At 31.4% G+C, this 26,924-nt stretch overlaps 1 protein-coding gene across 2 annotated transcripts in view; it reads right to left on the reverse strand.

Moving 5' to 3' along the window:
* Window positions 1–26,924, reverse strand: part of LOC127703000 (uncharacterized) — a 113,164-nt gene that overhangs the window by 55,050 nt on the left and 31,190 nt on the right. For both annotated transcript variants that reach the window (XM_052207372.1, XM_052207371.1), the window contains exon 2: window positions 2,821–2,881. In XM_052207372.1, the coding sequence (XP_052063332.1) occupies window positions 2,821–2,872 (52 nt within the window). In that variant the 5' untranslated portion in view covers window positions 2,873–2,881. The remainder of the gene's footprint in view (window positions 1–2,820; window positions 2,882–26,924) is intronic.

The following is a 26,924-nucleotide window of genomic DNA, read 5'->3' on the forward strand; positions in this document are numbered from 1 at the left end:
TGATTGCCAATGAGACAACTATCCAACAAGTTTACATATATTTTAAGAGGTTTATTCAATGAGTTTTAACATAAATATTTTACTTATGATTTTACTTCTTGTTATTGACATTCAAACTTCATTTTTGCGCCTGTCCCAAGTCAGGAGCCTCTAGCCTTTGTTAGTCTTGTATTATTTTTAATTTTAGTTTCTTGTGTACAATTTGGAGTTTAGTATGGCGTTCATTATCACTGAACTAGTATATATATTTGTTTAGGGGCCAGCTGAAGGACGCCTCCGGGTGCGGGAATTTCTCGCTACATTGAAGACCTGTTGGTGACCTTCTGCTGTTGTCTGTTCTATGGTCGGGTTGTTGTCTCTTTGACACATTCCCCATTTCCATTCTCAATTTTATTCAATTCTTATTATTTTATTATGTACAAAATGTATTTTAACTTTGAAAAAATTTCTTTTTATTTACTCTCATTTACATTTTAGGCATTAATATTAATGCCTGGACATAATTTTTAGGACTTAAGTTTAAATCCTTGGATTTAATAGTAATGCCTAACATTATTTAGGCAATAGACTTACTGACTAGGCGTTAGCTTATTGCCTAAGGTTTAAGCTTAATGCCTAATTTCACTTATTGCCGCTAACATATATATACATTAAGATATAGCAAAGTGCTCTAGACCAAAGGAATTGTAGGATTTGGTGTTCCTTAATTGTGAAGAATAAATGTAAATCATTTAGGTCTTCTTACAGTTCAAAACAAAGAATTTCGATAAATGAGTTACAACTGCCCCTAGAATTTAGTTAACATAAAGGAATATGATATTAAAAAACAAAAGCAAACAAAAAATATTGAATCTTTTGTTATTTGCATACTGCATTCAAATGAGAAATCTTTAATTTTTTTATAGTATTTCTGTAGAATGGTTCATGTCAGTTTCAAGTTATCTGAAATTTATTCCCACAAGTTACATTTACGAAGAGGAAATGTTATTCAGCTTTGCATACATCTGAATTTAGTTCTTTGGTATGATATATTTGAATTATGTGTAAAGGCTATCTAAACAGATGTGATATTTCAGTATGAGAAAACATGGTTCACTTATTAATTGAAACTAGCTTTTAGATACTGCAAGTAGCTCATTACTTTCTTTCTTTGAAAAAAAAATCATTTTGCAAGTTGTTTTCTGCTAAGTGCTGATTTGATGAGTCAAGCCCTTCAAAACTCATTTTAACAGTTTGTTTTGATGTTGTCCTGATACAATACTGTCACGGGTTAGTGTATTGGGTATGTGGCTAGAGCACTCACAAATAGGTTAAAATCTGCCACATTCTTTATGTATTTGTCCGAAGCTACACAACAATGTAGGAGCCTTATGTCTAGTGGTTGTGGTAAGTTAGCGTTCGTTATCAATTGTGTCTTTGTTTAATGCTATAAAGTAATTAGAATATAACAAAGTGCTCTCGACCAATGGATTTGGTGTTCCTTAATTAACGTCTCCTCGGAGACGTTATTAAGAACTGAACGATGGACAGTCTTCGGGCTGAATGCTCCTAACTACCTGATTGGAAGATATTACTGAGACGTTAATATTTAAAGTTCGTTGATTGGTTCGGACAATCCAAACCTAGTAAATGTCTGCCAATCCCGTAGAGTATCGGATTTGCACTCTCTATTTTAGCAATTAGATTTTGCCTGGTCACCAATCATGCATATCGGTACACAGGTAACTTTTATCTATAAATAGCCGAATCTCTTGTAAACACACACAAAGTCAAGGTCGTTTAACACTTCCATCATCATCAACACACACATGATCGATTGTTTCACATTCAATCCAGTCGCTCACTGTTACGCACATTTTACATTTTACACGAAAAACATAAGATAACTTGAACATGGTTATAATATTTAATGACGAGAGAATAAATTGTTTGACAAATATGTAAAGCATTTACAACCATGATTTTAAGGATTATTCCGTTGGACCTTATTTGATACATAACATTAAACGATATACTGCTTCATAACGTGTGTGGTGAAATTTGTTGATTGACATGCAAGGCTTTTCTGAATGAATTAATCTACAAAGCGAGAACACTTTCCACTTTCATCACCTAAGAGACGGCTAGCTTTTTTCGAAAAGCTATTACTTGTTGTGAAGAATGAATGTTCAAAACAAAGAATTGCGATAAATGAGTTACAACTGCCCCAAAGCACATTTATCAGCTTGAAAACATTAATGATTGAAACTGAATAAAAGTTGAATTTCGAAACAAAACAAAAAAAAAGAGTTTTAAGTTTGCCAGTGGAGTAAAATTGATAATTAATGTTATTATGCGAATATTTATAACTTCAGAATTATGAAAAAAAGCAATATCAAAGCAATGCAAAAAAGAAGGGGGAAAACATTTAAAATTCAAATAACATTAAACTTTAGCAAATTCGCTTACCAAATCTCAGGTTACTGTATCCGCAGGATATACAGGAAATAAAATAACGTTTGAATTTCATATAAAATGCATTTTATTTGAACATTAAAGTTTTAGTTAATTACATATAAAATTTGATGTAAAAAGCTGAAAGAAAATATTGGCTGCGAGACAAAATTTAGTTGTAACTCAGATTTTGAATTTATTGATTTTAATTGTAAATATACAAAAAGATAATTCCTAACTTAATATTTGTATAATTTACAAAAAGATAATGATTAGTTATACGTAGATGTTAACATAACCAATATCTAAACCTTACATTCCAATACATATAATCCGACAATATGACAACTCATCTACTTTGTTAGATCGATAAAATAAATACAGTACCTAGAGAGCACAATGATGAAAACATAAAGATACACAAGCAGGTTCTTTTCATCTCGAATATCTGAAAAATAAAATAAAATAAAATAATTCAAGAAAATTATATAAATGTCGGATTTTTGGTCAAAACGTACTCATTCGAGTGAGTGATTATACTATTTTCTATTATGCATATAGGTAGCACGGTAGTATTTGCATTCCGGAATTTAGGTTGCTCTTTTGTGTACCCTACTTAAGTCAATGTATCTGAACAGTGTGATTGGACAAAAAATACAGTATCAACTGATCATACTTTCCCAAACTGAGGGATGAATCAGGTGTAGAAAAATATGAAATAATTTTACATACAGGTGAAAATGAATTTTTGAGAATTTTTTTAATTTTTGTATTCACTGCATGATAAAAGACCTAAAAGCACTAGTGGCCTTAAGTTTTTAAAAATAGCAAAAAAAGTAAACGGTCATGATACATATTCAAATTTATTTCTGATTAGTATAATGAAAGAACTTCAGTTAACTGTGTATGTAGAATTTTTCGCAGTGTTAGAAAGTGGTGAAAATCCTAAAAAGGCTATCATTATCCCTTATGGGCCAGGAAATACTACCGTGCCACCTTAACTGGGATATATATGTTTACACTAAATCAATAAAGGTATTTTTTTTACCTATGCAATTTGTAATATTATCAATAAAAAGTTGATTAAGTGCAAGTAGAATAAAAACAGCCCTTAAATTTCACCCCTGGGAGTGAAAATTGCTGATTCAGCAAATTTTGCCTGATCTGTGGGTAATAATGTTAAAATTTACCAAGAAAGTAAAATTTCTTTATTTTTAAGTAACTTGCAATACATTTTAAATTATAAAGTTTCGCTTTAACTTTTCGCAGTGTCTGACACATGTGCAACAACTGGAATTTGAGACGCGACATATTTTAGTTGCCTGTACGTCCTATAATTTTCACCGTAATAAATAAAGTGCATAATTTCTCATTTTTTTTCCACACAAGTACAGCTATACTAGTTTTCTTCAGGTTTAATTTGTAGTTCTGTGGTAACATGACACCAGTAAGAGCTTTTTTGGAACTAGTAAGTGGTTAAGGGGTCCTTATTTATTCATTTAGCCCTCAAATTTAACTGAAATAGGGATAGCATTAGGGGTTTCTTTACATTGACAAGACAATTTTTTGGACAAAAAATGTGATTATGATTGTATATCAGCAAGATTAAATAGTTTATTCATTTTCCATGCAAATGGCATTAATTGTTTTAATTTTCTGACACTGAAAAGCACAAAAAAGGTAAATTGATTATGTAAGGGGACATAATTTAACTTAATGCACACATGAGAAATAGACAATCAGTCAACTTAGAGATATATTCTAGTACATGTATAGTCAAAAAGATTTTAGAATAATAGTTAACTGCCATCTAAAGAACCTTGTTGTATTGCCTTCACAATCTGGAAATGCTTAAAGGAATGTAAGGCATGCTGTAAAATGTGGAATGGACTCTACTATCATTTTTCATGATTTGGTGCTTAAACTGTTTCTTTCAGTCAGATTAACTATAAATAGAGTTGGCAATCCAATAACTCCTACTTAATCACCATGTTTTACTTCTGTGTTGATTTGAAACATCACATATTTGGGTTTTGTTCACTCCTTAAGTAAAAATGGTAAGATGAAAAAAAAGTGAAAATCTGCCAGCTGGGGTAGGGGTATAATCTTTAATATTTATTTGGTAAGAAATAAGTGCAGACTAGTATTCTTTATTGTAATATGTTTCCTAGTAAGAAGTCTATGCATCATAGGTGTCATGACTGTTTTCAAGTTTGTGATGTCTTGGTAAAGGTACCACGGTAGTATTTGCATTCCGGCATTTAGGTTGCTCTTTTGTGTACCCTACTTAAGTCAATGTATCTGAACAGTGTGATTGGACAAAAAATACAGTATCAACTGAACATACTTTCCCAAACTGAGGGATGAATCAGGTGAAGAAAAATATGAAATAATTTTACATACAGGTGAAAATGAATTTTTGAGAATTTTTGAGAATTTTTGTATTCACTGCATGATAAAAGACCTAAAAGCACTAGTGGCCTTAAGTTTTTAAAAATAGCAAAAAAAGTAAACGGTCATGATACATATTCAAATTTATTTCTGATTAGTATAATGAAAGAACTTCAGTTTACTGTGTATGTAGAATTTTTCGCAGTGTTAGAAAGTGGTGAAAATCCTAAAAAGGCTATCATTATCCCTTATGGGCCAGGAAATACTACCGTGCCACCTATAGATGCATACAGGCAAAATTTTGGCAACTCATTTGTATAACTGACGATGGTAGTAATACATGCTACGGGAATTTGTCTTGTAGAGCAATTTCCAGTAAAGATACATTAAAATGCAAATAATAAAAGAGGTTTGTTAGACCTTGTTCGCTATAAGTCGATGCAAAATACGAGTATGTCATTTCCACCCCAAATTACTAAATTATATTTAAATTTCAGTCTTACCATTGTATGTTATACTCAATCATTTTCTAAATATGTTTAAGTTCAAATACGAATTCTTTGGTATGCTAAAAACCCGTCACACAAAAAAAAAAATAAAAAAATCCTTAAGTATAAAGTAGCTATGGAGGTACCTTAAATTAAAAACAAATATACATATTAAGTCAAACGTATGCGGTTTTGCAGAGAATTGAAAGATTAGCTACCATTTAATCAATAAACAATAATGTCTGTAATGTATATTGCTTATATAAACGATCATTTTTATAAGTTTACTACAATCATCACGTGAAATCAACATCAGATATTACAGGAGGTGGTAACACAGTAATATAATTTCATTCCATCCATTAATCTCAATCTCTCATCTGTTTATTCCGAAAAGTGCCCATTATTTTTACACGAATAGAGTTCATGGTTGTATTTTTCTTTGGCTACTTTTGTTTTGGATCTAACTGGAAATAAAATATGTTGTATTCATATGTCATCCTTGGGTTAAGGGATAAACTATATCTATGGTCATCTTACGTTTGTTTTATTTACATCAATGATTTGCTTATTTTATTTGTACTTATATTATTACCTTTACCCGAACAATGATTACTATTTATTATCTTTATTTGTGTATGTTTTTACTGATTTTTATAGTTTGTTCTAAGGTTGTGCTGTTACACCACTGTCCCAGGTTAGGGGAGGGTTGGGCGCCCGAAAACATGTTTAACCCAACCACATGCTGTATGGGCCTATCCAAAGTCAGGAGCCTGTAATTCAGTGGTTGTAGTTTGTTGCTTGCTGTATATCATATTTGTGTATTGTTTATTATTTTGTAAATAAATCAGGCCGTTAGTTTTCTAGTTTTAGTTACTTTACATTTGTGATTTCGGGGCCTTTTATAGCTTGCTATGTGATATGGGTTTTCTTCATTTTTGAAGGCAACGATGACCTTTAGTTGTTAACTTCTACGTCATTTGGTCTCTGTTTGAGAGTCTTATTTTTATATTATATAAACAACCTTGAATGTTTTAATGTTCAATGCTATGGAAATATTTAGGCACGCACATTGTTTCTTTTTGTTTTTGTTTGCGATGGAAAGGGGAGGGGGCATTTCTTTTTTTACATAAATATAAATCGATTATAAAGAAGTAATTTACATTTCTCCTAAATTATATTCATTAACAGGCTAAATCCGAAGAGTGCTAAATCCTACAGAAATCGAAGTCTATATAACACACTTCAACCATTTTCTATAGTTCTATCAAATATTCAGCGGTATATTGTTGTTAAAATAATATTTCAAATTTAAGATTAAGGTTCATTTAAAGGAACTGGTAGATATAACCGAAAATTTTACTCTGAGTACAGACAAAACTTTGCACCTACAAAAGTTTCAAGGCATGGTTGAAATCAAAACAATATAATCTCATTGCATTTTATGCTTCAGAAAATTAAAAACATGTCTTGATTTTATATTTAGAGGTTTTGTTTAGGGTAATGTTTCGATTGGCAGTTCCGTTTTACCCCCATATGATAATATTAGTAATATTATAATATTCAATAATAAATTAAAACAAAAAACTCACATTTTTCACCTACATATGTTCTTTTAAAGGGAAAATTCGCGATTTTTTACTTATCATCTTATTATGTTCATAATACCATAAAAAACATATTCACCAAGTTTTATCTGGATATGAAAGCTAATAAAGAAGAAAATTGTGAATTATTAATTTTATTTATTCGAACTTCCTGACTTCTGTGACGTAGTTTAAGTCTTTTTGCATGCCGGGAGTGGAATTAATCTCATTTAAGTCTTGTTCGTTAATCATCTAATAACGCGATTTAAAGCGCATCGACGACTTTTGGCGTAGCTATTAACCAACTAATAATTAAGAAAGTAAAGTGATCAGCCGTGCAACTTTTAAAAATAAAATGTACGATTTATATTTTAAGGATTTCTGATATGATTATAGTCATTATAGTAATAAAAGTAAATCATACAATATAATATTTTTATGAATTTTTTTTCCGACGGATATTTTCAACAAACATATATAACTGATAGTGTATTAAAAATGCATGTTTGTATTCTCACCTTTTACTTCAGTCTAGCAAACATTTCCCGCTAGTACTGTGTAAAATTAATACAATGTGTATTGTACTGTGACACTTAGTGACTACATGTTGAATGCGTGGTTAAACTAAGGTATTTAAAGGTTTGCATTCTGTAATTCTAATCTTTTGATCTTCACTCAGTGTATTTTAGCCGTCACGGTTCACCGTTCCAGGTGTGAACATCATTTCGTATGAATGATAAACGGGAGTGATAGTTTGAGATAGAAAATAAAAAAAGAAATATGATTATTTTGGGGGAGTAATATGGTGGCACAATAACTGGATAGCCGTGGTATATTTTTATATTTTCCGTAAGCTCAGTTTAAAATGAATTATGACTGCTGAATATTTTTGTAACAATGAAATACTGAATTAATTTAATTGAATAAATAATAATGACATTCTAAACACGAGTGTATGAACTAAAAATTGTACTATTTTAAATTAGAATTGGTAACCTTGAATATTTGAAATAGATAATTACCAATTGCAATTATATAATTTGGTCCGTCCAAAGCCGATCTTTATTTACATATTCAGGAATTAATGTCCTTATCAAAATATTTTAAATCTCACAACGTATAAATTCTTCAGTCATTTGAAGAAAGATGTTTAAAAAGTTGACAGGAAATTTAAGGTCAACTTTGTCTTATTGGAATGAGATCGAATAATTACGAACAAAAATTATTTTCCGGTTTGAAAAAGATAAAAAAAAAATGATAAAGAGAAATGTGGGTTTGAGACGGAAAAAAATAATTATTTGGGGAGGAATATGGTGGCAAAATACCTGAATCGCCGTTATATGTATTTTTTATATTTTGCGTTAGCTCAGTTGGGTGAGTATTTTGTTGTAACATCGGAATTCTGAATAACTTTCAATGAAATAATTTTATAAATAAAAATGGCCCACGAAAACGAGCGTATAAACCAAAAACTGTGCTATCTTGAATTATCATCGGTAACCTTGAATATTTAAATGTGCAGAGAAAATTATCAGTTACATTAATAAAGTTTGGTCCGTCCAAAGCGATCTACATTTACCTAATCGGGAATGTCCTTATTAAAATATTCTACATCTCATAACAAATACTTTAGCTATTTGACCAACGATGTTTAAAATTTTTTTACAGAATCAGTCTTACGTCAACTTTCCTTTATTGAATGGAGACAGACCGGCGGAATCAATTTTTAATGTGCTTTATATCTTGTACCTTTGCAAGACTTATTCATTCATAAACCATGTCTACACCGCAGACATATATATACATATAATTATATGTCTGTCTTAACTGACAAGAATACTCCTGGTTTTACACTAGTAATTTGTTGGGTCCCTTTATAGCTTGCTGTTCGGTGTGAGCCAAGGCTCCGTGTTGAAGACCGTACTTTGACCTATAATGGTTTACTTTTATAAATTGTGACTTGGATGGAGAGTTGTCTCATTTGCACTCATACCACATCTTCTTATATCTATAAGCAGTATATTCTTTAAATTTCTGTGATTTAATACCAAGAAAGAAAAAAATCCCGAAATTAATTTGATACTTTGATACTCAATATTTTTCATGGAAAATATTCACATCCTCATTCGGTCTGAAAATAAGATAATAAACTGGTATACAGAACATGCAGAAGTGTGAATGTCATAAAACCTTGTTATATCAGAAACCATTATAAATGTGAACCTGTATACGTAAGACCTCATGGGACGATGTACCTAACCACATACAGGTAATATACAAGTAGCTCTGTTATACCCGGAAATGTCAAGGTTAATCACTACCGATACAGAATGTACCAATGCAAAGTAAATTCTGATGATTGTGAAGCATGACCATTCATGATTTTAGAGGAGTCTTAGGTGGGGGATTGCCGGAACGATTTAAATTCTGACTAGATTTGTTCTCAATTTAAATCGCTGAACTAAAAAAAAAAAGAAAGAAAACTACGTCCAAGAACAGAATTCTTCTTGTAAATTTAAATACAACGTTCTTATTTTGTAACTTTCGATAGACTTGACCTCCAACCCCCCTCAAACCTGGGAACATTATATCTAACAATGTTTATGTTCCTGTCCTAATAAAAAAAAAGAGAAAAAAAGAAGAAAGAGATGAACCACTAGAGATGAACGGTAAGTCACATCAGATTCAGTTGATTGTCGTTAACTAGAGATGTATAGTTACATGTCTCTGCGTTAACTGATAAGAATAACAGGAAAGTATAAACTTGAAATAGATTTATGATGAATAATATGCAACTGCGGCACCCCTTTTTATCAAAGTGTACATGCACGTATTTTAATGACTGTCTGTTATTTCGATTATAATGACAATTGTACGTGAAATCCTATAGTTGGTGCAGGGACAGTTTATACTAACGTTAGTATAGAAAGTCCCTGGTTGGTGAGACCTTTTTTTTTTACCAGATATGCGACTTTTTGTATTTATATTTTCTCTTATATTACTCTTATTTAATATTTTATGTATAAGTGCATTCCCCCACAAGCTAACGTTATAAATTAATCAACCCTCAAGCTGATCAGACGTTAATACAACTACTATCAGTCTATCCGGATTGAAGTTTCTTTATTTCTTCAAATAAACTTTTTGGGGATCATTAGTGTACGTCCAGTGGCATATATATTACATGCATGTCGGAACAGGAAAATTGGCATACGGTTCTATTAGAACCATGTTCACATTAATATACATTATACCCAACAATTGAGGTGATGACGAATTTCTTCAACTGTTCGAGAACAATCTAATTGAAATATAAATCTGTGATTTTACTATGTCCATAACTTCGATGAACCAAAGCAAGTTAGATATCGACCTGTATTTAAATCAAATTGGTTCTGGATGTTCTTTCTTATATTCAATATACAATTTTAAATTGCGACTATCTATAGTTCCGAAACTTAGTCTTTCTATCTAGGCGTATAAATCAATGATCGACAAGTGCGTACATTTTTGTTAAATCAATAGTCTTTCATGTGTCCATCATTATTGACAACGAGTATATACTTACATTTTCCCCAATTTACCCTTGGAAAAAATATGTAAATAGATTTTTATTTTATCAAATCTTTTTTTGGAATTATTAAGATTTTCATAAATATCATTCTTTACACCAGAAATGTTATTTATAAACAAGCGTATGAGTTTAGTAATGACTAGTATATCACTATCGGACACGCAAGACAGAGATATATATTATACACCTGATAGTTTCAAAATGGAAAGTTACAAGTTATCGGCTGTGTACACTGATCAATACCCTCAGAAGTGAAGCGATGCATGAACATGCTTTATGTAATTGTGTAATTAGAGTTTTTAAGCCCGACAGGAAATCGCTTGAATACCTGGACGTGTCACCTCACAATACCTCAGGGAATAATTCCTTTAGCCGTGCTGGTGATCAGATAAGAGAAGGTCCGAATTTATTTAAATAAGTTTATTACATAAAAGAATTATGAACAAATTAGATTTTCGAAAACGATTTTACACAGAACACTTATTTATGACTTTGAACTTTTGACTTTTCAACTAATTCCCATATAAATTTCTTGTTTCAAAAACTTCGTAAAGAAAAAAACAGTTTAAAAACGACAGACCATAGTTATTTAAAAAAATAATTACATTTTCCGTAGCAAGTTAGTTAGTCGGATAAATGCGACTACGTTAGGTTACTGCTGGTTTTGGTCCTTTGTGGTTTATGGATATATCGTGGTTTCTAAACCGAGAAGATGTCAAAATGGCCGCACGCAGAGAATTGATACTCTAAATTTAAAATCGATGGTGATCTCTTATCTAGCAGAATAAAACTTTAATATTTATGAATTTGTGCTTTTTTATACAGAATGGATATAATATCAATTTTTTATTTTTTTGCGAAGTTTCCCTTTAATGTAATTTTATTGCACTCTGAGGCGTACAAGAAGCTTTTAAACGCCCGGTGTTTACATTTGACACCAGAAGCATACATATGACGTCCCTTGTTTAGTTGCCAAGACGATTACACCGAAAACTAAATTGAAATGGACTGGTTTGTTTATTTTGCTTAAGAATAGAGATAACTATATTGTATCTGAATCTTGGCCTACATAAACTTTTAGTTTTGATGTCGCAAATTGAGAATACCTGGTAGTATAAATAAGTTGGGCGTAACGCGGAAGAGCATGTTTTGTGTATTTAATTATGCACTTGCGCTAAAAGTAGATATACTGTGATTATACTGGTTGACGATATATAGGTCGTCATATTAGAATTTGAATTATTTCATTCTGAGTACGTGTTTTATTCTAAGAAAAATATTATACTCTCAAATGAACCTCCTGTTCACTCTCCAAATAAGGACACAAATTAAAGTTTTAATACATGTGCTGTGATTAAACTGCGATGGCATACCTCTAATTATAAATTTAGGTTTGCTTATTTATGTGAAGCTGGCCATGACACCGCTTTGGACATACTTGAAAATGTAGATGATTGGAAGGCTGCATGGAAGAACAATTGTACAGTAAACTGTTTCATTGATACAATGTGTCGAATCTTTGTGTCTACAGAAAACATAAATTAAACTGTATATACTTAGTTGTTTGCATATTATTTTTATAAATTATCTTTTGTTTGATAGAAGTATACTATAGTAAAGAAGAATGTGGTGCATTATAGATTTGTTTGAGCTTATAATCTCTGATCAAGAATACAACTTTTGCAATACTGTAAAACACAGTAAAATCTTTACATACATGTAGTAAGATATTATGATGTGTTATCACAGTATAACCTGCTCAAAGTAAGGAATTACGATAAATTATCTTCCATATACCTCAAGTAATATATATATATATTTGATTCAAATTAAAACTTTACTGACAAGAAATTTTCTCTTATATTTATTAAAGTTTTCTCCCATTCAATATTAATAACAATTTTGTATTTATGTATTTAAATTGTGCATCATTATGTATTTTATATTCATGCGTCAATAAACCATGACTTACATGGTAACTAATGCCTATATAAAGAATATTGTATACACACATTTTGTCTTATTACTTGCAATTGATCAAAATACAGATTTAAACAGATGTTCTAAGTAAAGGGTGTATTTTATACACAAATAATTATAACAAGTCCTTTTTCTCATATGTTAAAAAAAACAGCTTATGCACAATTAAAAATGGGGACTTTTTATTTTTTTAAATACATTATTAAATAAATACAGTAAAAAAATGAACAAGAAAGAAAAGAAAAGAAAAGAAAAAGGGTTGTTCAGTAACCAGTTCTAAGACTAAGGTACAATTTTCTTCTCAAACTGAGAAGTTTGTTATCAGCAGCTGTAAATGATACTTATGTGAATTTAAACAAAAGTTGACAAATTTATGATATCAACACACGCTTGGTTTCAAAGTCAAAATTCCTTTGTTTTTGATGTTTTACTGTGAAGTACTTAAGTGTGTAGATAAGTAATTCTTTATCAGATTACACATCTGAAATCTTATTATTAGTACAAAATAAGACAATAAGTTTTAGTAAAGATGTCATTAATCAAAAGGATATTTATATTTTTTATAAAGCATACATTTTTCTGTATGAAATAAGATAATAATTATTGTACAAAGATAAAAAAAATTTTGAATTTGTGATACATTTATAACATACATTTGTTTTCATGGGTTCTTGATTAGAATAATAAAATTTTTATTCTTATTCTGTTTTATAAGTGTTAAAGTTGAAATCGTCCTAAAATCTACACACACAAAGTATATTTAATATAAAATTCAACATCTGAAGAAAAAAAGAACATACTAATTGCAGAGAAGTCAATGATATAAATGTAATAAACGTGTCCACTTATTACTGTTTGATTAAATATCTCATATTATATGACCAGTTTTAACTCCTAAAAAAGACTACAATACAAATGAATACCGTCAATCAAAATAAATAAGAAACAAGTAACAAAAAAAAAACCCCAAAAATGTAAATATGAGTTGTTTTGATTGATATTAACCATTATTTATGTGTCTTGTTTGGTGTTGATGCCAAGGGTATTTTTTCTTCTGCATCCTTCTTGTGGTGTTTCCTTCTGTTTTCTTTTTCTTTTTGTTTCTTTCCGGTTGATAGCGAATTCAGGCATATTAGGTCATTTATGTCACCAATAAATGAATCAGGTCCCAAATCATATTCTATATCTCCTGATTCGGTTTTTCTTAGACACCCTCTTTCTAAGAAATTTGGCAGAACAGCATTTGATTTCCCTACTGTCATTAGATAACCAACCTAACATCCTATCAGGAGAACCAGTTTGTCTAATACAGATGAAGGTGGCATCCAAAGTTGTAGACCTCTAGTATTTTTTGCAAGAGGATCGTTTTGTTTTCTTTGTCTAGGCTTGATGGTTAATCTCCTTACTTCTTCTAAAGACATTTTAAAATAATCTAGTTTATTTGAACAGTACAGTTGTTTGACAAGATCTTTATATAAACTACTATCAATTGTTACTGAATGAACAGCTTCAAATTGTATATTAAACAAACTGCATCGTAGTCGCGGTCAAGAAAATTTCAAGTATCTTTTTATGTGACATTCCATGAAATTTTGGAATAAAAATCATTGCATCCTAAGCAAAGTGCCAATGCTATTTTGTTTCCAATATGTTTGTCTTGCAGCTGTTTTTCAAGCACCTCCAATATTCGAGTGATGCAATATAAATCGAATATTTTTCCAGGTTTTTGTAAAAAGACATACACTGGTATTTTAAAAGTGCTGTCATCTTTTCTTGGCCAAAGTCTTGATAGTGCAAAAAGATGTATTACAACAGCATCAATGTCACCAGATGTAACAATACTCATTACAGCCTCTCCACTGGCAAGTTCAGGTTCAATTTCAAAAATCCAGTCTACCTGCGCCATTTCTGCTTCACCTTTAGTTTGATGGATAGATGTTAATATTTCTGAACAGCATATCTTTTACATTGGCAACTTTCGTTTTCATCCTCGCATTGACAGCCTTGGAGAATATATTCACTGTCAAAGTCCAGTGTTATGTTGTTATTAAGCTTCAGTTTATCTTCATGTTTTGCCAAGTATGTGCTTATCTGGATCTTTCCTTCTAGTGTACTGGTAATAGCTTCCATTTGAAATTTGTGCTCATTAATCATTTCAGTACTAAGTTTAAGATGTGCAATGGATGAATTTCTTGTTTTTTGCCCCTGTTCTCTTGTAGCTGCTTTCATGTCATCGGGGGTAAGAGAATATTTTTCTTCACATACAACTAGCCTTTCTAATCTTGGAAGCATCCCAAGTGTTGGCTTAAGAACAGCTTTTTCAACAAAATTTAGATACTCTGTCCCTGAAGGAACCTTACACTTGAATTTTACACCTGCAAACTCTATGGTTGTTACTTTAACACTTTGCATTATTTCTGTTGGCGGGCTTTTCTTCTGCCTTATCCATGCAAGTTTAGCTGCAGAAAGTTTTTCATAATCGGCTTCTTTCACTGTATCTAATGAAATGTTGTCTACTTGGAAGTCAGGATTATCTACAACCTTTACCAATAGGCCTAAAAGGGCTTGTTGAATACCAGCAGCTTTTAGGACTTTGGGCATCGTGCAGTCTGGCTTCACTATAGCTTGACAAGCATTCATTGTTGATGATAGATGATCTAGATTTTTGGTTAGTTTAGTAACCTTCTTAACCCTCTTTTCCTCGGCTATATCTTTCTCAGTCTTGTCGAGAAATGCTTGTTTAAACTTTGTACGACAAATGACTGTGCCTTTAGATTTTTTAACTCTGTCAACCAATGGTTTGGGCCCTATGATTTCTTCTACTTTTGGTAGGTCTTCCTTTGTACATCCAAATAAAGATTCTGAAGCTACAAACTTTCGTATCAAATACTTGCCAATGTCTGATGTTGTAGTGTCCAAGAGAGCAGAAGACAGCATAGTATTTGTTTTGACATAAACATTGTAAGGTATAATGTTCACGTCAGTTTGTAACCCCTTTCTCCTCAGTATAAGTTCTGCTGTTGGTATAACATGCTTGAGGTCTGTATTCTTAATAACTGAAAATGGCAGTTTTTGCCTCAATTTACTGTCAATATGATTTCGTTCCAGGTGTGCTTGGTCTAATTCATCAATAATTGACATTCTTGGTATAATGGACTTGATGGAACTTCTAGAACGAAATCCTTTTACAACATCCCGATGGTCCATTTCTCTTTGAGAATCCAAGCCAAAATTTACAGTGCCAGGCCTGTAAGTCGTAAAGTATTTCTGATGATATATCCCTGCAGTATAGTGTTCGTGTAAAAGATACGTAGTATAAGCTGCATAAGATGAAGCCCTATTAAGAAAAGCAAAGGGCAATGAAGACTTTACAGCAGCTAGCAACAAACTATACCCTTTGCATCCACCAAGCCGTTCCGAAAATGCAATTGCTAAAACTTCATCACAATGGTTCATCATTTCTTTGTGAAGAGTAAATGTTGGATTCCTGCTAGTACCATGCTCTATGAAATCACCAAGCTGATTATCCCAGAATGACAACAAGTTGTTGTAATTTTTATCATCCATGTCCTTACTTATTTCTTTGAGTTTCTCTGAAGGCAACTACATAATGAACTGTAAAAAGAAACTCAAATGTAGTGACAGGCTTAATCTCCAAATAACAGTCGTTGCATCATCAATACATCTTTCAGACAAAAGCTTTGACCATTCCTCTGTATTGTCATCACGCATGTACTTTAAAAGATGAACCAGTCCTGCATTCTTATACCCAGAAAAGATGTTACAAATTCTTGATTTCCGCAAATGTAAGATAGGAAACTCAGGAAGGAATATTTGGTACTTTGAGCATTTCTTCATCAACGATATCAAATTTTTCCCGATTTAATGATCTGAAGCAAACAATATTCTATTTTGCCCATCTTTGTATGTATGTTGCTGATCTGACTTAATCAAGATGTCATCTAAAATCTCTCGAAGTTTTGATTCATCATCGTCTCTTCCAGTATACGGTGGTGGATGCCTACAAAGAAGTGAAGGTGCATCATATGCCTTAAAGTTAATAGCTTCCATTAAAGTTGGATATGTTTTTCACTATTGTTTTCAGAATTTTTTCTGTCACTGTTGTTTCATCATGAAAAACAGAATGAAGGTCTTCAATATCTCTTTTCTCCGCTTCAAGAATGAAAGATTCGGGATCAAATCGCAGCTCAGCATTTAAAAGTGCACTTGTCAAATCTGTCATATCTTCTTCGATGCCTGTTCTGTCTTCAATTTCTGTACTTTTATCTGGAGTTTCCTGCAAAAATTATTTGTATTTGTATCATATTTTGTTAATTCATATGTCAAGGTCATTTAAATATATATGTTTCTCTGATTATTTTTTGGTCTCAAGTTATGAGTTTTCTTTGGTTTTAATTTTTGACACTATCTCATTTGAATCGATTTCTCATATTGTTTAAACTATAATGCTTAGAACGGGAATGCATATATGTATCTTGATTTTTTTTTTTCGGATATTTTTGTTCTATTTTTGAATTGTGTTCTGACAGTTGTTTTCCATTTGTTTGATGTGTTTGAGATTTTGATTTTGCCATTTGATTAGGGACTTTTCGTTATGAATATTCCTCCGAGTTCGGTATTTTTGTGATTTTACTTTTTTCTTTATGTTTAAATGTATCAAACTATGCTTTTCAGGAGACTAAACAATTAACTTGTTTACAAGTTTTTCTGTTGATACTTTTATTCTTTGCATTTCTTGACTATTTTTTGCTGTATTTGAAACAATGTTTTAAGACTTACCTCTACGAAACTATGTAGTTCTATTTCAAACAAATCATCCTCTACACTTTCAATAGAGACGTCCAGCTCACTAAAAGCTGCTCCTAACGATTGGAGAGAAGTTTCTAGAATCTGACTTTCGTTAATCTGAAGAGATGCCAAAGACACATCCAAAAAATCATAGTCTAGGGTATCCTAATTCCCTTCAGAATGTTCTTCGCTCTCTGTCGCATGTGACTCAATAGAGGGTTGTACTTTGGAGAGTAGAGTCTTGATATATGGTTCTGAAACATACATTATATGACTGTTATAAATCATGTTAGTTATGTGTTTATGACAAACATGAATTGTAATTTTTTTTATTGTAAAATATATTTCATCTTAAGTTTAAAGTAGCCAAAATAAAGAACTTACATTTTGTGCTTCATAATTTAACACCTAAAGCACATTGGTCGGTGTTCACCTCATTCTAGATTGTAAATAATTTAATCAAAGAAATCAGTACTTACCAATTTTTATGGTCTCCCAACACTTAACTATTGACCACTGGATCAGCTGACAAAACTTCTTCATATCTGAACTCTCTTCTTCTGTCAAAACTGTCAAGCTATTCAACCCATCTGTTTTATTGATATTGCATCTTTTGCGGCAATTACAATTGTCAACTTAGTCGCACATGTCATCATGCCACTCTCGTTTTACGTTAGAGTCATGTGGAAGTCCCTTGATAGTTACAGGCAATGTACAAATCTGTTGAGACCTATTTTCACCAGGATCTGGATCGCTATGAAATCTCAATCTTACTAAATTGTCAAGCATCAATACAAGAACACATTCTCGTAAACAAAGCCCCAACTTTAGCTGTTCATCAACTGTTACATACGGAAAAGAATGCCTTTTCAAGTATGTATTATATTAGCAAAGATCAGGGTCAGCTTTCTCTTTCAATTGTCGTTCTGCTTCTTTTAAGCTTAGGGTAGTACCTGTGTCAGATGTTATATCAAATACTGTCTGTATATTTCTATAATTCAGCAGAAGTTCCTCAGTGTTTCGGATTTGCAACACACTGATATACGTTCTATTGAAGACATTCAAAAGTGTATCATATAATGAATACATGCATGATATTTTCTGTTCAACAAGAGCTTTAAGATCTTTGGACTTTTTTATGGAATTGCTATTTATAAAAGTTTCAAACAATATCTGCATGTGCAGTGGAACACCAAGTTGCCATTCTTTCAGGGTGTTAAACACTTCCAATCTAGTGGTTCAATATCTGTGTTTGTTTCACAGGAAGGACAGCTTTCTACAATTCTCTCAATCTCGTTGTCTCCTTGTTGGTGAGTATGAGTAAACACTATATGGTGATGAATTCGTGAATTAATGTAATCATCCCGTAGTATAAAACGATTTAAACTGCCTTTTAATTTTTTGTATCTGGTCAGTGAAGTTGGTCGACAAAATATGACAGACCAGCATTGCATACTATGTTTGTTTTTAATCGTGCTTTTCATTAATAATGAAATGTCATGAAGGTTGAAATCCTCAATTATATCTGGTAATTCAACAATTACATGGATGCCTTCTCCATGCGACCATTTCCGTGTACAGTCAAAACACGCAATATTCTCAAAAATATGTTCTATGTTCAGGTCTATACCCTTTTGACAAATGTCTTGCTCAATTTTGTTCGCCAAATGAAATTTATTGTCAATCCTAAATCTTATTGTTTCATAGTCTGAGGCGAGTTTCTTCCTTTCAGTTTTCATCTGTATTGTTTGCTTTGACTGCCTAGCTACATCATCTACACTTAGAGTGAAATGTAATAGTTTTTTCCAAATGTTCCATTTGTGCTGTGTGAGTTCTTCATATTCAAAGTTTAAGTTGTTGTACAAGTGAAAGTGATATTCAAAAAGACAAATTCTTTTCCATTCTTTCTCCAAAAATAGTGGTTTATATTCATGATACAAGTACAAAATTGTGTCTTCTGGAAATTCGATATTGTTTAAGAATATGTTTTCTACAGCAACATTTTTAAAACTCTTCTTGGCTATTTCTTGATATAAATCCAAACATGAAGAGTTGTCAACTAATTTGGGTAGTTCTTTTCCTTTAGATTTAAATAGTATAATGTTGACTTCATGCACAATTTGCTTAGAAATATGAAGTGAGTTTTCATGCTTGTAACAGTACCGAATTATTCCTGTTAGACTCACAAATGTTTTATCATCTACAATTTTGCAGTCACGTTTTAGATCCCTCTTTATATTTTTGAAGTCCTTCAATTTATCATGTTCTTTGCTGTTTTTTTTCCAAAAATTCACAAATAAAGTTAAATCACACCATTGATTGTTCTCCTGTACAAAGATTGATTTTAAGGATGGGACATTCTTGTTTCAATATCTACAATTAACTTCTTTCTCTTCATCTTCACCCATTTTCGTGGTCTTGAAATGTTTCACTCATATTCTAAAGAAAAAAAATGATAACGTCAAAGCTTATTGCACAATCAAAATTGTAAGGGTCCAGTAATTGGCTTCTTTAACATGTATAAGGTAGGGGATTAAAAATTAAAATCTTACTATTTTTTTTAAGTCCCCCCTAGAATAGACCCCCTGCAGAAGGGAGAAAAATCAAAGACCCCTTTTTTTTGGAAAGACTTAAAATTTTTAAAGTCCCCCCCCCCCTTTTCTGTTTCCAAATACCTATGTATATTTTTTACAAAATTACATAAAAAATCTATATATAACACTTGTAATAGAACATTGGATCAGTAGAACATGCAGAGCTTCAAAGGGGGGTTGGATGTTTAAAATAAAGGATTAGTTTAATTTAAGTTTGAATTCTATTTGAGCCGAGCATTATATCAAGGATTCCCCTAAAAGTACTCTGAAAATTTCAAGGACACCTCTCAGGCCTCTATAGGTTACAAATTACCAGTCCCTTAAACAGCATTTTGTAGAATTTATTGTAATTGTTATTACTAGATCGAAATCTGAAGTCTTTTTTTTTTCAACTTGCAGCTAAATTAATTGATCTTGGTTTTATACATGTTATGTATATATTTAGTAATTTATTTATATATATTTCTTAATTTGAAATTTCTTTAAATATATACATGAACTTACCAATCTATTTTCTTCTTTTTTCTTCTTTTATCGATACATTTTCTTTGTTCATGTGTTGCTTTTTATTTCATATTAAAACATTAAAATACATATACACTTAGCCTACTGTAACATTATCTTTGTTTCTATATACTGTGTAACCCTAAAAGTAATAAACCTGTCACAACAATTTAAAAGACATATAACTATGAATAATGCTGCTGATAACAACTTTCTCATATTGAGAGGAAAATTGTACCTTAGTCTTAGGACTGTAACAAAGTATCATTTCACTCAAAGTTCTTGAGTACAGAAAATTTAGATAGAGTTATTCCTCTTTTAATGGTTCCTTCCTTAAATAAGTTAAAGGCCTTTTCATATTAATGCTATATGTATATTTTGAAACAGGTGTATGATACTACTATATGTTTGTACGTGTATACTGATTCAAACAGATTTATGATACTACTACATGTATACGTGTATAGATGTATATACTGACACATGATTATAGTAATGTTATAGATTGTGACAAATATATCTTGCTACAAACTTGGAAAAGATAATGTAAAGAATATAATTTCCCTGGCTTTAATACTTTTTCTAAAATAAGAAAAAAGAAGAAGATAGTAAAAAGACATAGTGGGGGATACTAGTACTTTTAAAAAAATATTCCAAAGGAGTTTCTCATATTTAAGAAGGTACTGATTCACAAAACAGACTATGACTAAGAAATAACCAAGATAAAGTACTAAATGCACAAGGTAACAATCTTTTAGAATTATGCCGGTCATCAAGACTATGAATACTTAACGGGAGATACATTGATGATTCTTTAGGATATTTTACATGTTTACGGCCAATGGTATGAGTACAGTCGATTATGCTTTTGAAAGTAAGAGTCTCCAGACCTCAGTAATATACTTTAAAACTTTATGAATTAAACTACCTTTCAGATCATGTACAAATTGAAATATTTCGTAAATGTAATATAAGTGAAAAACATTATTTGTATCCAGAAGATAAATTGAAACCAATGAAATCTTTTAAGTGGAATGATAACTCCAAAAAAACATTAATCCAAAATTTCTCATCTGAAACTTTTATAAAGGAAATTATAAACTTCGAAACAAAGAAACATGTAGAAAGTCAAAATCAGGCGGCTAGTGAGCTCGATTTAATTGTATACAACTTTGCAGAAAAATCTTTATACTTAGACATGCAAGAAGTAAACCAAATTTTAAAAGAAGTATAAAAAAGAGGCAAAAATTGTCAGATAATGAAGTATATGAATATAAATGTAGTTGGTAAAGAATTAAGACATAATCCTTTTATCTGTTTATTAAAACATAGAAAACTAAAGACTGAGCAACAAGAACCCCACCAAAAAACTGGGGGTGATCTCAGGTGCTCCGGAAGGGTAAGCAGATCCTGCTCCACATTAAAAACATTTCCAAAATCAAGGAAAATTTCCAAATATAAATAATGACTTCCAAACTATAACTGAACAAAATTTTCAAAATATTGAAGATACAATTTCTTTTTAACCCGGACACTGGCAGCCATATTACTTGCTCTGAAAGGAGTAGGTCCAATAAGACCCCTTTTTTGCCCCAAAATATAGCAGTTTTACAAAATTGTTAAAATGTAAACTTTAAGTTATTTATTGGTAAGAAGAATGCTTCTGCTACATAAATATGGGTTGTTTTTTGGCAATACAATGCACATATATCAGGTACTAGCATCCTTTAGTCAGGTTAAATTACTGAAATCTTCACAATTTTAGCATTTTAGTTAAATTTTAGACGGTTTCCGTCTAAAATGAAAGTGGCCGCATTTGTGTTCGTTCTTAATAATGAAATGTAAGTTGTGTTTGATGATAATACATAACATATATAAAGGTTGAGGATGAACACGGATGCGGCCACTTTCATTTTTGACAAAAACCATCTGAATAGTGACATTTTAGGCATATTTGATATATTTTTCATATTTAAGCTTGAATCGGAGCGTTTTTAATGACTTAATCAGTTAAAATCTTTCACATAAACTAATAGAATCAACTGAAATGGACATTTTAGTGTTCAAAAAGTGACCAAAATCCTTCGTCATATGAACCTGAAATTTGAGGCCAAAATCGGCCCTTACCGGACCTACTCCTTTAATGTATAATAAAAAAACTTCAAATATGGAAAAGTAACCGGTCCAGACAGATTGTTGAAAGAGGTAATTAAATTTAATAGTCCAGTAACTACCAAAGCATATGTTAAATTATTTAATCTTAAAATTTTAAAAACAACATAAATAACTTTAGTATACAAATCAGGTAACAAATGTAATCCAAGCAATTACAGAGGAATTTCTTTAATCAACTGTATATCAAAACTATTTAGCAGTATCTTAAATCAAAGAATGATTAAAACTATGGAAAAAAATAACTAATTCCCAGTTTGGATTTATAGTTAATCATAAAACCGCAGACAGTGTATTTATCCTTAAAACTTAAAACTCGCCTCGACCACCTAGGCTATATTTTTCTACATAAAGATATAGCTTTCGGTGGTCGATGTAATGCCTTTCCTCGTCGGCTGTATCTAAGGTTGTAACACAGTACATGATGTATAGTGGCTAGTAGATGGTGTACCGTTCATATCAGCTATTTAATCTGTGGTCGAGTGGTCTAGGGCGCTGGACACGGTGCAGGCGGTGTTGCCACGATGTCACAGAAGCATTCGAATCCCGCTGAGGGAAGAACAAAAATTTGCTAACGAAAATTTAAAGATCTAACATTGTTGGGCTAAATTTGAGACGAGTTATTTATATATTATGGTGTTAGCCCTGTATAACCACGTGTTATCCGACGGAGAATGTATATATATAAGAGTAAAAGAAAACTTTATGTCTGTTTTGTAGATCTTAAAAAGGCTTTTGATTCACTTTAGAAAATTGGAATGCTTTATAAATTAGCTAAATGGGTGTAGGAAAACATATATTTGAAATAACAAAAGAACAGATTATTCATACTGAAGTATCTTTAAAATATAATGATAACCATTCTAGATTCTTTTCCATTAACAGAGGAGTAAACCAAGGAGACAGTAGTATCAGTCCTACAATCTTCAACTAATTTATAAATGATAGATTTAAAAATTTTGACCATAAAGATTCATAACCCCTGGGAATATTAAATTCTGATATAAGAAGTCTTTTATTTGCAGATGACCCTATCCTATTATCTGAACGCAAAGAAGGTCTTCAGAATAGATTAAATAACTTACCAAATTACTGTGAAAATGGCAGTTATGTTTAAATACTAAAAAAACAAAAACAATGATCATCCAACAAAGAACTACAAAACCGGAACCATATATTGTAAGGTTCAACAATGACAAAATTGATAATGTTACAGAATACAAATTTCTTAATAAAAAATAATTGAAATCTTATTGTAAGCTTAACAGATTTAGCCATAAAAGCTAAGAAGGCTCTTTATTCAATAAAATCACATGCAGGCAATTGGGGAAATTTCCCTGTAATCCCTTTGATTCTCTTATAATGCCAATTTTGAGATATAATGCAGAAATATCATACATGGATACATATCCTTCTTATTAAGCAAAAGGCAGATTAAAATCAAAGATATTGGTAATTTCCAATATTTAGACAAGACTCCTTTTGAAAAGGTTCATGTTAATTTCTGGAAATATATTCTATGTACCAGAAAGACGTCTTCTTATTTAGGGGGTAAAGCTGAACTTGGCAGACAACCAATAGAAAAATATATAAAAACGCAAGCAATCCTTTATTTGGTGGGATTAAATACTGCAAACATAAACCCATTACTAAAAGAAAGTTATGCATTAAGAAAACAAATTGACTCACACTGCGTTTATACATGGTCAACTTTCATCAAGGAAATGAATATTGATATACAAAAAATAGTTTCCTGTCAAAATATGAAAGACGTAAAAAAACTAAAGACTTGGACATTTGATTTCAACACAAATCTACAACCGCGTCTCAAAACCAAAATGCTGTATTTGTTTTAAAATTATTTTGGATGATAATAAAGTATTGGCGTTATCTTCCGTTATAAAGAGTAAATGGATTTGAATACGCACATTTAAGATTAGAATATTATTTATTCTATGTCTTTTATAACAACCAGAAATGTTTATTATTTTCCATTTAAAACTGTTCATCATGTTCATATTATTCTACCATGTAATTCATTTCTATTAAAATGCAAATTAAAAAAGAAATATTTACTTTTTGTCGAGAAATCAGAGAAAATATTTCACAGCTTTTTGGGAATGCAAGGTTGTACACAATTTTTGGCTATCTATGATAGACTGGATGAGACATTATGACATTCATTTGCCTTTTAGTGCAAAGGAAGTTATTTGTGGCGTGTGTGAAGTTTTTCTTAATAGTACAACAACAAATAATAGTGTGTTCCTACTTAAATTCTATATATACAAGTGAAGATGTAAGAACATATGGCACACAAAATATGGTGAGATAGAAGATTTAAAATATTGGATTAGTGTGGTAAAATACTCTGTTTATTTCTCAACCTCTGCACTAAAAGTTCAAATTAATTGAAAGTGGAAATTGTTACAAGCAACATTAAATTAACCAAATCAATTTAAATATCTTTTATTAAATCCTCATAAATGGATCGATTTCACAAGTGTTACGTAATTGTATAAACTGTGCCTAATACTGTGTTATGTTCGAAAACAAAAATAAATAACAAAAGTAGAAAACAAGCTGATAACGCCATGGCAAAAACACCGAAAATCGACGATCAACAGTAGACATAGAAAACTAAACAACACGACATAACACATTGTTTAAATGAGCGATTTAGGCTTTACTTAAACTTTAGATCCAAGGGACACTAAGCCATTGTGATATTTCACGCGGGTCGACGGTTAGATCATATGACTCAGATTTAACTGCCCCCTAGTTGTTATGAACCCAATGCCAAAACTTGTTGAAAATGTTAGTCATTTTTTCGGTAAAACACTTGAAGATCGTCTGCATAATTGGTCCATGACTGAAATTGGTAAGGTTGGGTTTTGTGAGCTCCCATCTAGTTTTGCCTTTAACAGTAGAACCTACCAAACCACAATGTGTGTTACGATGAAAGATTTTTAAACTTATGGATCATAGGCAGTTCTTTCAAATTAAAATCTTTGAGAGAGATACCTTGTTTATTAAAGCCAAGGGGTGGGATGACTTCTGTTGATGATGACCCTGGACATGACCATGTTTTGTTAGATGAAGTTGGAGATATTTTGGCTGTAATTTGGGGATAATATATATGCTCTTTTTATTCAAGGTAAAGGCATATATATGTGACAGATTATGAGTTTAATACCAACTGGTTTTTGTAGATCTATAGGGGTTCTTTGCTTGCAGTACATTGATGATTGCTAGATTGAAATATGATTAAGCTAAAACAAAACAAAAAAGGAAGGTGTCATAGCTAGACTAGGATGAATTATGAATATTCAGAATTATGTTTTGGTTCCTTGTTTAGAGCTCAGATTTTTGCGTATGTTAATGGATTTAGTTTGATAAGATTTTATTATACCTGCATATAAGATAAAGAAGGGCTTGTTTCTTAAGGAAAAAAATCTCGGCCAGTGAAACTGTGGATATCAATACTATACAGAAAGCTGGAAAATGTCTTTCTCTTCTTATCTGTTCCTAGTGCAAAGTTGTATATTCAAGAAGTAAAAACTTTTAAGGTAACTTATGTTCTCTCCAAATAGTAGTATTGCAAGTATGTCATCGGAAATAAAGGATGAACTCAGTATATATATAATGCCATTTTGTTACCGACAATATCACAGACATTAAAAAAATCAAAATTTTAAAGAAAAATAACAGTTGGCTTGAAGTTATCAGATATCACCTGGTGGATATTTCATCTAGGAACTTGTCAGTACAGGATTATATGTAAAGTAGGGAATACATTATGATAATGGATGGCGTTTGGTCCTTATCAGGTAGACTTAATGTTATGTTATGTGCAGTAAAGATAGCACAAAATTAAATCATTTTACTCCTTAGACCACTCCCACGTCAGAGGAAGTAAAATAATTTTCTTCAGAATCTGGAGGAATATATTGATTATTATGTGAATCTTCCATTCTGTGCTATTCACACCCTTTTGACATATCTAAAGCAACAAAAATTTAGATACTGTACAATGGGAGTTCAAAATCAGGATATGAAAATTGTATGTGGGCCTTTGTTTTCTCATGCATTATTAGAATATTTTCCCCAGGAATAGATTACCTCAGCTGTATTTGACAAATCATTCGGAGTTTTGGTCTCCAACTTCTTACTTGTAATTGGCCTTTTTGACTTTTTGATTCGAGCGTCACTGATGAGTCTTTCGTAGACGAAAAGCACGTCTGGTGTACACAAGTTTAATCCTGGTAACTATGATGAGTTTAATTAGAACAAAAAGAATGTATTTGTTCCCTATAAAAAACGGTAACTTTGGCCTTACTCATGATCTTTAGGCAGCAAAATTTTCATTGTAGGGAGGCCGTAGGAGCAGTTCTTA

This window comes from Mytilus californianus, unplaced genomic scaffold, assembly GCF_021869535.1.
Source record: "Mytilus californianus isolate M0D057914Y unplaced genomic scaffold, xbMytCali1.0.p SCAF_5, whole genome shotgun sequence".
Classification (NCBI taxonomy): Eukaryota; Metazoa; Mollusca; class Bivalvia; order Mytilida; family Mytilidae; genus Mytilus; species Mytilus californianus.